The following is a 13,979-nucleotide window of genomic DNA, read 5'->3' as shown; positions in this document are numbered from 1 at the left end:
AAAAGTGAAAATAAACCTAGGAGGTCTCCAACTTTGTTGCCATGCCCAGTACTGTGGCTGAAAGATCCTGGGGAAGTAGTCCTCCAGGATAACTTCAGTCCATGCAGCTGAGTCTCTTTAGTGTCACAGGATGACCGCCTGCGTGGCCACTATGCTGACGAATCAATAATGAGGCAGAGAGACAGAAAGACCAGGCACAGACCACACCAGAGTAAATCAATCAAGGTCTGCACAATTAAAAAGTAAAAATTAGGTCAGTATGGGCAGGACACAGTGAAGAGGTTAGCCACATGCTTCAAAGACGATTCAAGATTTCCATCCTCAAGTGCCTCATCAGTGACCATACTGTTGCAGAAAACAATGTCTGCATAAAGACACATCAGACTTTTTAGAAGCAGAACTGATCTTCTCTAGGCTCAGCCTTAAAACAGGAACTTTTCCAGGTTTATGATGGAAACTACTTAACTTGGGCCAAGTGCACCTCATCAGTCTCAGTTACACAATACAAAATATGAATACAAATCATAGGGCACAGTACACTTGAACTTGGGCACACTTCCCATCCATCATCTCCAGCCTTTCAAGGCAAATGCTACATTTCCAAATTCAGTGCCACAAAAGTATAATTAAGATAAGTGATGCAGATCTTGCTACCCAATCATGAAAACAGACACCTGCAGTTTGTTGTATAACACATCAGTGTTGTATAACACATCAGTCCTTCCTACAGAGAGGGGTTGGTTAATAGATACAAAATTCAACTAGATAAGAGGAATATATTTAGTGTCCTATAGCATTGCAGGGTGACTATAATTGACAATAATTTACTGTATGTTTTTAAATAGCTAGAAGAGAGGATTCTGAATGTTCAAAAACAAAAAATGATAAATATTTTAGGTAGTGAATATGCTAATTAACGTGCTTTGATCATTAGAGTACACATGTATTGAAATATCATTCTGTGTCCTATAAATATGTACAATTATTACATGTCAATTAAAAATAAAATTTAAAAGAATCAAGAAGGTTTTGGGATGCACAAAAGGATTTTAAACAATGAGAAGTTGGGGTTGTTCAAAAGAACACTGTCTGCTGCAACTAAAGGACTAGATGGGGACAAGAATGGATGCAGAAAGACTATTTGGGAGACAACTGCAATGGCCAGCTTCATGCACATGTGGCCTGTGTATTCACATAGGGCTGTGCACTCAGAAGGGCCTGGCTTTGTTTAATGCCCTACTCTCACCATCTTGAAATTCTCTAAAAAGAAATTTCAAGAAACCCCTGCATTTTCATTTTACAGTGAGTCCACAAATTATTGAACCAGTTCTAGCTATTGCATTAGTCCACATGAAAGAGCAGGGTCGATAGGAGGAATGAACAACCAGGAAATAACCTACGTGTAGGGTCAAAGCCAAATAGCATTTGTCCAACATCACATGACCTTCGTGAATGCATCCATGTATCCATGCAATACACATTACATTCAGGGCTTTTACTAGGCCCTGCAGGTTCATAGATGAATAAGGCATTATTTTTATCCTTTAGGACCTTACGGGCAAGCAATTATAAGTAGGTACATAGAGGGGGGCATTGTAGCTACTGAAAAATATCACTGAGATCTGTATTGATAGCTAGTCTTCACTGTTCGCTAGCTAGTTAAGTTAAATTATTTAACATCTCAGTCTTGGATTTTTTTTTTTTCTAGAATGGGGATAATACTATCTTAGTAGGCAGAATGTGTAAAAAGTGGTTATTAGAGTATGGCATAAAATTAGCACTTAACAAGTACAATCATTATTATGACAACAGAATAAAAGATAAATTCAAGCTGAATGGTTTATTATGAGTGTCACAGAAGCAATTCGGAACTAATAATAAACTAAACATTCGGGGTCAAATGTGCTATAATGAACATGCTGAATTTGGTGCCTAAGATATGAGTTTTCATCCTGGCTCTGACACAAATGAGCTGTGTGACCTTGGGAAAATGACTACTCCTCCGTGGGCCTCAGTCTCTACCTGTAAAATAAAAGGCTTCAAGAGATATTACATTATGTGTGGTGCACATAATATGGAATAGAATAAATCTGCTAAGTGCACAGTGTAAGGTACTTAATTACTTGAAATCATTTTCATAATTTTTACTAAGTCTGAAGTAGCTTACAAAACAGTATGAGAGCTATGCAATCCTAAATTTGTAAACATACTTTTTTGTATGGGGTAAAAGGAAATGACATTTAGTTAACTCCAAAATGTTAACCATTGTCTTCTCTGGGTGGTAGGCTTAAGGGCAATTTTTATTTTGTTATATGTGCACTTTTGTTAGTTTCCAAACTCACTATAATTAGCATAAATATTTATGTAATGCATAACACTCAAATATTAATTTTTGTGATACATCAGATAAGATGATCTCTAAAGACTGTTATAGCCCTGAAAATTACATTATGCTACATGGGTTTTCACTTAAGAACGTTCCTTTCTGTTAGCATAAAGAGATGGTAGTATTAACTCAGTGATTTTATTAATACAAATAAATTAGTTCAACATGTTCTTGGTTTTAAGTCCCTGACAACCAATATCAAGCAAAGCATTATAATACAGTACAGATTTCAGTCATTTGGCTCTCTTTGGAAGTTCTTTAAGGAATCATTGAAACTAAAAAAAAAAAAAACTTTCTAATTTCAAACCACAGTTCTTTTGGGATGCTCCTCAGCCTGGCTGACTTACTATCATATTCTGCAGTCTCTGCTCAGGCTATTTTTTCCCCATCTGAAATTCACTGAATGACTCAAAGATTGTTCATAATTTTCTTTTACTTTTTCTTCTGAGTTTAGTCATCTTTCTATTTTTGTTCAATCACTGCTTTCAAAATAATTCAAGAGGTATTTGTGTTTTCTCTTGAAAATGTGTTTCAAATGATAAATTTCTGGGCTTAAAAAAAGTCTTCTGTATGGCAAAGCAAAGGATATCCAAAGTGCCAGGCAGAGCAGGGGTTTGGGAAGAAGTCACAGGAGGAGCTGAACGTAGGACGTGCTCATTCAAACTAAGCAATGTAAGCGAGTGACTTCTTAAAGCTCCACCACCGTGAGCAAGATGATGTGCCAGGTGCTTCACAGGGTGGCAAGGGGGAAATGTGGGCCAGATACTGTGCCAAGCACGTTACCATGATTAACTCATTTAATCCTCACAATTGTAGAGGTGAACACTATTAGATACATTCAACTGAGGCTCAGAGATGTCAAATGACTTTTCCAAGGTCAAACAACTGGTCAGTAGAAAAGCTGATATTGGAACTTGGATCTTCATGAGTCCAAACCTCATGTCTTTCATCTTTTTTCAGGAGTCCCAAAACTTCAGAGGCTAGAGAATTAAGTGACATTAAAGAATAAAAGGATGGAACTGGATTGTGTCTATGTCCTCAAAATAAGCCTGATGGTGACTGTGGATGGCTGGAAGGATGGAACAAAGGATGGATGGAAGGATGGATGGATGGATGGATAGATGGATGGATGGATGGATGGATGGATGGATGGATGGATTGATTGATTCATGGATTCATGGATTCATGGATTCATGGATAGATGGATGATTCCTCAGCCCTAAAATGCAGGGTGACAGTGTGTGGCTCACAGTCCAGCCCTCTTCACTTTAGCACTCACAGTGGACAGCTCTGTTAGCACTCTCTCCTCCTGAGCCTACATGTGGCTTCAAACATGATATATGACATTTATTTTTTATCCCCATACTAGAGACCTATAAACCAGCAAGCTAAGCAAAATAGATGTCCTGTACCTAGAGAACCCATCCTACCTTGTGAAGTCTTGTCTTTTAGGATTCAGCTCTTCAGCCTTCCCTGAACACCCAGCCTGGGTTGCTTTTTTTCCCATGTATTCCTGTTGCAACAAGGATGTACCCTTTCCATGGAGTGTATCATATTATAAAATTATCTGTGTATTTGATTACTTCTCTTAATATTTCGAGGACAGAGACAATGTGCCTGCTTCATCTCTACATCCCAGAATATTATGCCTGGTACACAGTAGATGGTCAATAATTATGTGCTTCTCTGGGGCTAGAGAAGCATAATAATTAGTATCATCTATTGTTAGCATCTTTTCTCCAAGGTATTCACAGATTTGACTCTTGTCCCAGCCCACAGAGTTATTTGGTTCTCTTAATCCTCATATGCATAATACCTCCATAAGAATGTACATTTTCATTCCTAAGTCCCTGTCCAATCCTGATGAGTTGAACTGTGCCCGGCCCAGTATAAGCTGGGAAGTTTTTTTTAGCATAAAGCTAGACGAAAAGCTGGTCTTGGCAGCTGGTGCTAAGCCCCCATTTCCCTGAGCCCTGGGCTGTTTCTGCTGGTCTCCAGCAAGAACAGAAAATGGAAAACTTGAGATTTCTTTTTTTTTTTTTTGTTGTTCATTTTGCTTTTTTTTTTTTTTTAATTTATTTATTATTATTATACTGTAAGTTGTAGGGTACATGTGCATAACGTGCAGGTTTGTTACATATGTATACTTGTGCCTTGTTGGTGTGCTGCACCCATCAACTCGTCATTTACATCAGGTATAACTCCCAATGCAATCCCTCCCCCCTCCCCCCTCCCCATGATAGGCCCCGGTGTGTGATGTTCCCCTTCCTGAGTCCAAGTGATCTCATTGTTCAGTTCCCACCTATGAGTGAGAACATGCGGTGTTTGGTTTTCTGTTCTTGTGATAGTTTGCTAAGAATGATGGATTCCAGCTGCATCCATGTCCCTACAAAGGACACAAACTCATCCTTTTTTATGGCTGCATAGTATTCCATGGTGTATATGTGCCACATTTTCTTAATCCAATCGGTCACTGATGGACATTTGGGTTGATTCCAAGTCTTTGCTATTGTGAATAGTGCTGCAATAAACATACGTGTGCATGTGTCTTTATAGCAGCATAATTTATAATCCTTTGGGTATATACCCAGTAATGGGATGGCTGGGTCATATGGTACATCTAGTTCTAGATCCTTGAGGAATCGCCATACTGTTTTCCATAATGGTTGAACTAGTTTACAATCCCACCAACAGTGTAAAAGTGTTCCTATTTCTCCACATCCTCTCCAGCACCTGTTGTTTCCTGACTTTTTAATGATTGCCATTCTAACTGGTGTGAGATGGTATCTCATTGTGGTTTTGATTTGCATTTCTCTGATGGCCAGTGATGATGAGCATTTTTTCATGTGTCTGTTGGCTGTATGAATGTCTTCTTTTGAGAAATGTCTGTTCATATCCTTTGCCCACTTTTTGATGGGGTTGTTTGTTTTTTTCTTGTAAATTTGTTTCAGTTCTTTGTAGGTTCTGGATATTAGCCCTTTGTCAGATGAGTAGATTGCAAAAATTTTCTCCCATTCTGTAGGTTGCCTGTTCACTCTGATGGTAGTTTCTTTTGCTGTGCAGAAGCTCTTTAGTTTAATGAGATCCCATTTGTCAATTTTGGCTTTTGCTGCCGTTGCTTTTGGTGTTTTAGACATGAAGTCTTTGCCCATGCCTATGTCCTGAATGGTACTACCTAGGTTTTCCTCTAGGATTTTTATGGTGTTAGGTCTAACATTTAAGTCTCTAATCCATCTTGAATTAATTTTCGTATAAGGAGTAAGGAAAGGATCCAGTTTCAGCTTTCTACTTATGGCTAGCCAATTTTCCCAGCACCATTTATTAAATAGGGAATCCTTTCCCCATTTCTTGTTTCTCTCAGGTTTGTCAAAGATCAGATGGCTGTAGATGTGTGGTATTATTTCTGAGGACTCTGTTCTGTTCCATTGGTCTATATCTCTGTTTTGGTACCAGTACCATGCTGTTTTGGTTACTGTAGCCTTGTAGTATAGTTTGAAGTCAGGTAGCGTGATGCTTCCAGCTTTGTTCTTTTGACTTAGGATTGTCTTGGAGATGCGGGCTCTTTTTTGGTTCCATATGAACTTTAAAGCAGTTTTTTCCAATTCTGTGAAGAAACTCATTGGTAGCTTGATGGGGATGGCATTGAATCTATAAATTACCTTGGGCAGTATGGCCATTTTCACGATATTGATTCTTCCTATCCATGAGCATGGTATGTTCTTCCATTTGTTTGTGTCCTCTTTTATTTCACTGAGCAGTGGTTTGTAGTTCTCCTTGAAGAGGTCCTTTACATCCCTTGTCAGTTGGATTCCTAGGTATTTTATTCTCTTTGAAGCAATTGTGAATGGAAGTTCATTCCTGATTTGGCTCTCTGTTTGGCTGTTACTGGTGTATAAGAATGCTTGTGATTTTTGCACATTAATTTTGTATCCTGAGACTTTGCTGAAGTTGCTTATCAGCTTAAGGAGATTTTGGGCTGAGACAATGGGGTTTTCTAAATATACAATCATGTCATCTGCAAACAGGGACAATTTGACTTCTTCTTTTCCTAACTGAATACCCTTGATTTCTTTCTCTTGCCTGATTGCCCTAGCCAGAACTTCCAACACTATGTTGAATAGGAGTGGTGAGAGAGGGCATCCCTGTCTTGTGCCAGTTTTCAAAGGGAATTTTTCCAGTTTTTGCCCATTCAGTATGATATTGGCTGTGGGTTTGTCATAAATAGCTCTTATTATTTTGAGGTACATTCCATCAATACCGAATTTATTGAGCGTTTTTAGCATGAAGGGCTGTTGAATTTTGTCAAAAGCCTTTTCTGCATCTATTGAGATAATCATGTGGTTCTTGTCTTTGGTTCTGTTTATATGCTGGATTATGTTTATTGATTTGCGAATGTTGAACCAGCCTTGCATCCCAGGGATGAAGCCCACTTGATCATGGTGGATAAGCTTTTTGATGTGTTGCTGAATCCGGTTTGCCAGTATTTTATTGAGGATTTTTGCATCGATGTTCATCAGGGATATTGGTCTAAAATTCTCTTTTTTTGTTGTATCTCTGCCAGGCTTTGGTATCAGGATGATGTTGGCCTCATAAAATGAGTTAGGGAGGATTCCCTCTTTTTCTATTGATTGGAATAGTTTCAGAAGGAATGGTACCAACTCCTCCTTGTACCTCTGGTAGAATTCAGCTGTGAATCCATCTGGTCCTGGACTTTTTTTGGTTGGTAGGCTATTAATTGTTGCCTCAATTTCAGAGCCTGCTATTGGTCTATTCAGGGATTCAACTTCTTCCTGGTTTAGTCTTGGAAGAGTGTAAGTGTCCAGGAAATTATCCATTTCTTCTAGACTTTCCAGTTTATTTGCGTAGAGGTGTTTATAGTATTCTCTGATGGTAGTTTGTATTTCTGTGGGGTCGGTGGTGATATCCCCTTTATCATTTTTAATTGCGTCGATTTGATTCTTCTCTCTTTTCTTCTTTATTAGTCTTGCTAGTGGTCTGTCAATTTTGTTGATCTTTTCAAAAAACCAACTCCTGGATTCATTGATTTTTTGGAGGGTTTTTTGTGTCTCTATCTCCTTCAGTTCTGCTCTGATCTTAGTTATTTCTTGCCTTCTGCTAGCTTTCGAATGTGTTTGCTCTTGCTTCTCTAGTTCTTTTAATTGCGATGTTAGAGTGTCAATTTTAGATCTTTCCTGCTTTCTCTTGTGGGCATTTAGTGCTATAAATTTCCCTCTACACACTGCTTTAAATGTGTCCCAGAGATTCTGGTATGTTGTATCTTTGTTCTCATTGGTTTCAAAGAACATCTTTATTTCTGCCTTCATTTCGTTATGTACCCAGTAGTCATTCAGGAGCAGGTTGTTCAGTTTCCATGTAGTTGAGCGGTTTTGATTGAGTTTCTTAGTCCTGAGTTCTAGTTTGATTGCACTGTGGTCTGAGAGACAGTTTGTTATAATTTCTGTTCTTGTACATTTGCTGAGGAGTGCTTTACTTCCAATTACGTGGTCAATTTTGGAGTAAGTACGATGTGGTGCTGAGAAGAATGTATATTCTGTTGATTTGGGGTGGAGAGTTCTATAGATGTCTATTAGGTCTGCTTGCTGCAGAGATGAGTTCAATTCCTGGATATCCTTGTTAACTTTCTGTCTCGTTGATCTGTCTAATGTTGACAGTGGAGTGTTGAAGTCTCCCATTATTATTGTATGGGAGTCTAAGTCTCTTTGTAAGTCTCTAAGGACTTGCTTTATGAATCTGGGTGCTCCTGTATTGGGTGCATATATATTTAGGATAGTTAGCTCTTCCTGTTGAATTGATCCCTTTACCATTATGTAATGGCCTTCTTTGTCTCTTTTGATCTTTGATGGTTCAAAGTCTGTTTTATCAGAGACTAATATTGCAACCCCCGCTTTTTTTTGTCCTCCATTTGCTTGGTAAATCTTCCTCCATCCCTTTATTTTGAGCCTATGTATGTCTCTGCGTGTGAGATGGGTCTCCTGAATACAGCAGACTGATGGGTGTTGACTCTTTATCCAGTTTGCCAGTCTGTGTCTTTTAATTGGAGCATTTAGTCCGTTTACATTTAAGGTTAAGATTGTTATGTGTGAACTTGATCCTGCCATTATGATATTAACTGGTTATTTTGCTCGTTAGTTGATGCAGTTTCTTCCTAGCCTCGATGGTCTTTACATTTTGGCATGTTTTTGCAATGGCTGGTACCGGTTGTTCCTTTCCATGTTTAGTGCTTCCTTCAGGGTCTCTTGTAAGGCAGGCCTAGTGGTGACAAAATCTCTAAGCATTTGCTTATCTGTAAAGGATTTTATTTCTCCTTCACTTATGAAACTTAGTTTGGCTGGATATGAAATTCTGGGTTTAAAATTCTTTTCTTTAAGAATGTTGAATATTGGCCCCCACTCTCTTCTGGCTTGTAGAGTTTCTGCCGAGAGATCTGCTGTGAGTCTGATGGGCTTCCCTTTGTGGGTAACCCGACCTTTCTCTCTGGCTGCCCTTAAGATTTTTTCCTTCATTTCAACTTTGGTGAATCTGGCAATTATGTGTCTTGGAGTTGCTCTTCTCGAGGAGTATCTTTGTGGCGTTCTCTGTATTTCCTGGATTTGAATGTTGGCCTGCCCTACTAGGTTGGGGAAGTTCTCCTGGATGATATCCTGAAGAGTGTTTTCCAACTTGGTTCCATTTTCCCCCTCACTTTCAGGCACCCCAATCAGACGTAGATTTGGTCTTTTTACATAATCCCATACTTCTTGCAGGCTTTGTTCATTTCTTTTTCTTCTTTTTTCTTTTGGTTTCTCTTCTCGCTTCATTTCATTCATTTAATCCTCAATCGCTGATACTCTTTCTTCCAGTTGATCGAGTCGGTTACTGAAGCTTGTGCATTTGTCACGTATTTCTCGTGTCATGGTTTTCATCTCTTTCATTTCGTTTATGACCTTCTCTGCATTAATTACTCTAGCCATCAATTCTTCCACTTTTTTTTCAAGATTGTTAGTTTCTTTGTGCTGGGTACGTAATTCCTCCTTTAGCTCTGAGAAATTTGATGGACTGAAGCCTTCTTCTCTCATCTTGTCAAAGTCATTCTCCGTCCAGCTTTGATCCGTTGCTGGCGATGAGCTGCGCTCCTTTGCCGGGGGAGATGCGCTCTTATTTTTTGAATTTCCAGCTTTTCTGCCCTGCTTTTTCCCCATCTTTGTGGTTTTATCTGCCTCTGGTCTTTGATGATGGTGATGTACTGATGGGGTTTTGGTGTAGGTGTCCTTCCTGTTTGATAGTTTTTCTTCTAACAGTCAGGACCCTCAGCTGTAGGTCTGTTGGAGATTGCTTGAGGTCCACTCCAGACCCTGTTTGCCTGGGTGTCAGCAGCAGAGGCTCAGTTGAAAATGCCGAAATCACCAGTCTTCTGTGTCGCTGGCGCTGGGAGTTGGAGACTGGAGCTGCTCCTATTCGGCCATCTTGCTCCGCCCCGAAAACCTGAGATTTCCCTGGTATAACACCTTGCTGCGTACTCTACTTCTCCCTCTAGACACTGCATCTCGTCTGTGATGGCTCCATTGTTTCCTTAAGCCACACCAGAGTTACTTCTGAGTGAGTTCCAAGTACATCTGTGCTTGTGGTTGGGAAGAGATTAAACAAGGGAGTAGCATGATCTGGTTTTAGTATTAAAAAGTATTCTGGCAACCATGTACAAAATAAACTGTAGACAGTGATGTTGGGAGGCTGTTGGAGATCATAGTGGCCATGTTCAGGTGGTGGAGGGGGACATGGGAAGAAGCAGATGGACTGGGGATGTATTTTGGTGGTGGAGGGTGCAGGATTTAACTATGGGTTAGATGGGGCTGAGGTGATGAGGATTGAATCCTAGTTTTGTTTTGGCTTTTGGCTTAAGCATCTGGGTGAATAGATGAAGGGGCATTACCTGAGATGGAAAAACCTGGGGGAAATAGGACACCAGGTGATGTAAGGCAAGTCCCGACATCCATGGAGATGGTTGTACTTGGGCATTTTCAAAGGGACAGTTTATTTCCAGTTCCAATGTTGCTTCCACTAACCCTTTGCCTCCTGGCCTCCAGCTTGTCCTGAGGAAGACCTCACACTGAACCAAAATGAAAGGAAGCATTCTGAATCAAACAGCAGCTTCCCTGGCCACCTTCTGAATTCCTTTGAAGTCTGAAAGTCACGTCAGTGTTTAAGTATACCCTTACCACTGACCATCATCAGCTGCCTTTCCGTGTAGTCTCCTAGAGAGCCCGGGAGAGCCCAGGACAGAAGCACTCCAGCCTGTGTCCCCACAAAAACTGCACATTGACACTTGGGGTTTACTCAAGGAAGAGAGGGCACAAAAGAAACAAAGGCTTTATCAAAAGATATAATAATTAAAAGGGGGTAACAATAGTCCCCAACTTATAGAACTGATATAAGGATTAAGAAAACTGATATGGGAATTAAAATAGTGTTCAATTCATAGAATTAATATAAGGATTTAAGCATGAAAGCACTCAGGATTGAGATTGCCACATAGCAAGCACTACACCCTGGTCTGTTAAACAGAATGTTTAAAAACGTGGGAAGGAAAGTTGTTTGTCTTCACATGGATTTTGTAATAGGAAAGTATAAAGGCTATTTAAAATCTATAAAATGTGTTTTGTGCATAGAAGACATTATTATTAATGTGAGTGTACCATCTGGATGCTAGACTCTAGAATCTTTTTCACCGTATGTGTTCTGGGTCACCTCATACCCTTGGGGATCAACTGGTTTCTGAATTAGCCAACGTGCAAACCCTTAGAGCAGCCACTATCACATAATAGGTGCTGAAAAGATGTGTGTTTTTCTTTTTTTACCACTCATTTCTGAACCTCAGTTTTCTCATGGGTCTCCTTGAAGTGCCCCCATGGTTATCAGTACCTTTTTTTCTTCCAACAGAGATTTCCTGGGGACCAAGGAGGCGTCGCTGCTGCTGATGGCCATGTTCCTCCTGGCTGTGTTCTACCATGGACAGCAGGTGATCTAACATTTTGCTCTGACTGCTCTGTTACCCGACATTTCTTGTCTCTGGTCTCTGCTGCTCTTTGCAGCAAATAACTTTTAGCTGACTGTGGCAAGTTGTGATTCTTAATGAATCAATTCCTAATAAAGACCACCTAATGAAAAACAAAGCTGGAGAAGATCTCGCAAACAATGTGGTTTTGGTGACCTTTGGATATATCTCTTTCAAAAAATCATCTAGTGAAAGAGCTTTCAATTTCTGCCTAAGACAAACTGGGATCTCTCCCAATTCTGTTGCCTGGATGAAATTATTACTACAAAAGTTGTGTACTATATTAGGTAAACATTTAGGTTCAGCTGAGCCTGGATTCTAATCACAGTTCTTACTCTCAGCAGTGTGTAATCTTGGGCAGGTTACTTATCTCCGTGAGCCTCGGTTTCCTCAACTCTAAAATAAATCAGTAATACCTAAATAGGGCTGTCTTGAGGAAGCATTTGAGATTATTGTGTGTAGAATTTTGTGCACTAACTTGCATTGTTTCTAGAAAAGACTTCATTATAGATCTGTCCTAATTATATACAATGCCTGCCATATGGGTTCCACCTTCCATGAGCCCTTACTCTTTACCAGAATCGGGAGTGGGCACTGTGGGCAGAACTGTACAAAACCCCAGCTCTGGTCCAGTCTCCTGGAGTAGAGCTGACCCCAAATAATGCAAATATGTTGTGTGTGAAACAGACTTGGCTACGGACTTCAAGAAAGAAAATTATTCTTCATGGGAGCATCTAGGCAGGACTCTCAAAGGCCAGTAGAACTTCTTCAGGTAGACTTCAACCCATGAATGTTCATCGCTTGGGGAGATTTTCACCACCTGGTAGAAATCAGGCCCTGCCTCCCTCACCACTCTTGTCTGGATCTTGGTCCATCTTTCTGTGGTCTGTGTGTACTTCAAAAACCATAACCCGAAAAGAAGGAAAGCACAGCAAGGAGACTGTCAGCCAGGGCAGAAATAGAAACACATTGCTGGGAAATCACCATGGAAACAGAGGTAACGAACCCTGAGAAAACAGGAATGAAACAGCCCAAAACCCCAAGAACACAGAGATACGTATTTAAAGTTATTTGTAATAATGGGAATTGTACAGTATGGGCAAGAAAAAATAGATAATATTAAAACTTGGCAAGTGAAGGAAATGAATAAATAATTAATATTTATTGAGTTCCTACTATGTGCCTAGCACTTTCTCTCTATTCTCATTTAATCCTATCAACAACCTGGAATGGAAGTTATTATTACTCCCGTTTTATGGATGATGAAAGTAAGGCTATTCAGCTAGTAAGCAGGAAGACTAGAATCCAAATCCTGATCTGTCTTCAAAGCCTACCCTTTCTACTTCACCAGGCTGATCAGAGCAGAACAAAGACGCTGTGTGCATACGAACACAGTGACCCAGGGCACTGCATCCTGCAATATGCTTTCACTTGTTTTCCCATTTTGCCTGAATTTATGATGAAACACTAGGCCAAGTGTCAAAGGCTAGCCATTTCTAGAATTCCTGTTTTTAGGTCTTTCCAGCCATCTATGAGGTCTGGGGTCTTGTCTTCTGCTACTTGACAGCTTTCATTTCTAGGGGAGAATGCCTTAGTCTGAAATACAAATGACAATCCATTTGAGAACTATGAAGACAGATTCAGACAAGTCCATAATCCTACAGACAAACATATGCTCACTCAATTACACAGGTTTTAAATTGACAAGAAATCCCCGAAAATAGCTGAGAGAACAAGTTCTGGGTGAGGGTCGTCATTCCATAAAAAGAAGACTGGTTCTGTCTCTTCTGTCACCTTAGGGAATTACTTTGTGCCCTGTCAGTGCCTTCCTCAAATGGTACCCTAATAACATTCAGATTTGATTTATCCTATGCTCCGTTTATCCTGGAAAAGCAGATAACCTAATTGTATTAAGATTATAGGTAAAGTACGAGTATGTAACTATTTAGTGAGAGTCTGAGTGACTGGGTTTAAGCGACATCTGATATTTTTCCCTTTCATTTTTAACTTTCAAAGGGTTTTGAAATTATATAATCACATCTCATAACTATAGCAGTTACAAGTACAGGCTTTGGAATTGGGCAGATAGTATTCAAACCCCAACTCTGCCACTTAGTAGCTATGTGACTTTCAACAATTTACTTAACTTTCTGATTTTCAATTTCCTCACCTGTAAAATGGGTATGATAATAACAAGTTCTACTTCATCGGGTTGTTAGGGTGTTATATGAGAATATAACTGTAACATACTTATTCCAGTGGCTCCCACATATAATAAGTTTTCAAAATTGATAGCTATTAATATTTTACTTTAAAAATAAGCCGATGACACAAACAAGGCAGGTGATGTTAGCCATCTGGTCCTAAGACAGGAGCAGAGATTGAAGTCCCCTGAGGTCACAAAGCCTGTAAAAGACGCCAGACTGGAACAGGAATCCAAATGCTCAAACTCCTAGTTCGATTCTGTTTCCTCCACGTGCCACTGCCTCCCTGTGATAGGGGCGGCTTTCTGCAGGGTTGTCTCACTTCACGTGTCTCTATCTG

The 13,979-nt window shown here is 39.8% G+C and overlaps 1 protein-coding gene across 2 annotated transcripts in view; it reads left to right on the top strand.

Annotated features, from left to right (window-relative positions):
* The window catches only part of ADCY8 (adenylate cyclase 8), a 259,466-nt gene that overhangs the window by 213,432 nt on the left and 32,055 nt on the right, over nt 1-13,979 (top strand). For both annotated transcript variants that reach the window (XM_025394556.1, XM_025394557.1), the window contains one exon: nt 11,321-11,399. In XM_025394556.1, coding sequence (XP_025250341.1) covers nt 11,321-11,399 — 79 coding nt within the window. The remainder of the gene's footprint in view (nt 1-11,320; nt 11,400-13,979) is intronic.

The sequence above is a fragment of the Theropithecus gelada genome, chromosome 8, assembly GCF_003255815.1.
Source record: "Theropithecus gelada isolate Dixy chromosome 8, Tgel_1.0, whole genome shotgun sequence".
Classification (NCBI taxonomy): Eukaryota; Metazoa; Chordata; class Mammalia; order Primates; family Cercopithecidae; genus Theropithecus; species Theropithecus gelada.
The sequence above is the reverse complement of the archived record's forward strand: the minus strand, read 5'-3'. Positions and strand labels throughout refer to the sequence as shown.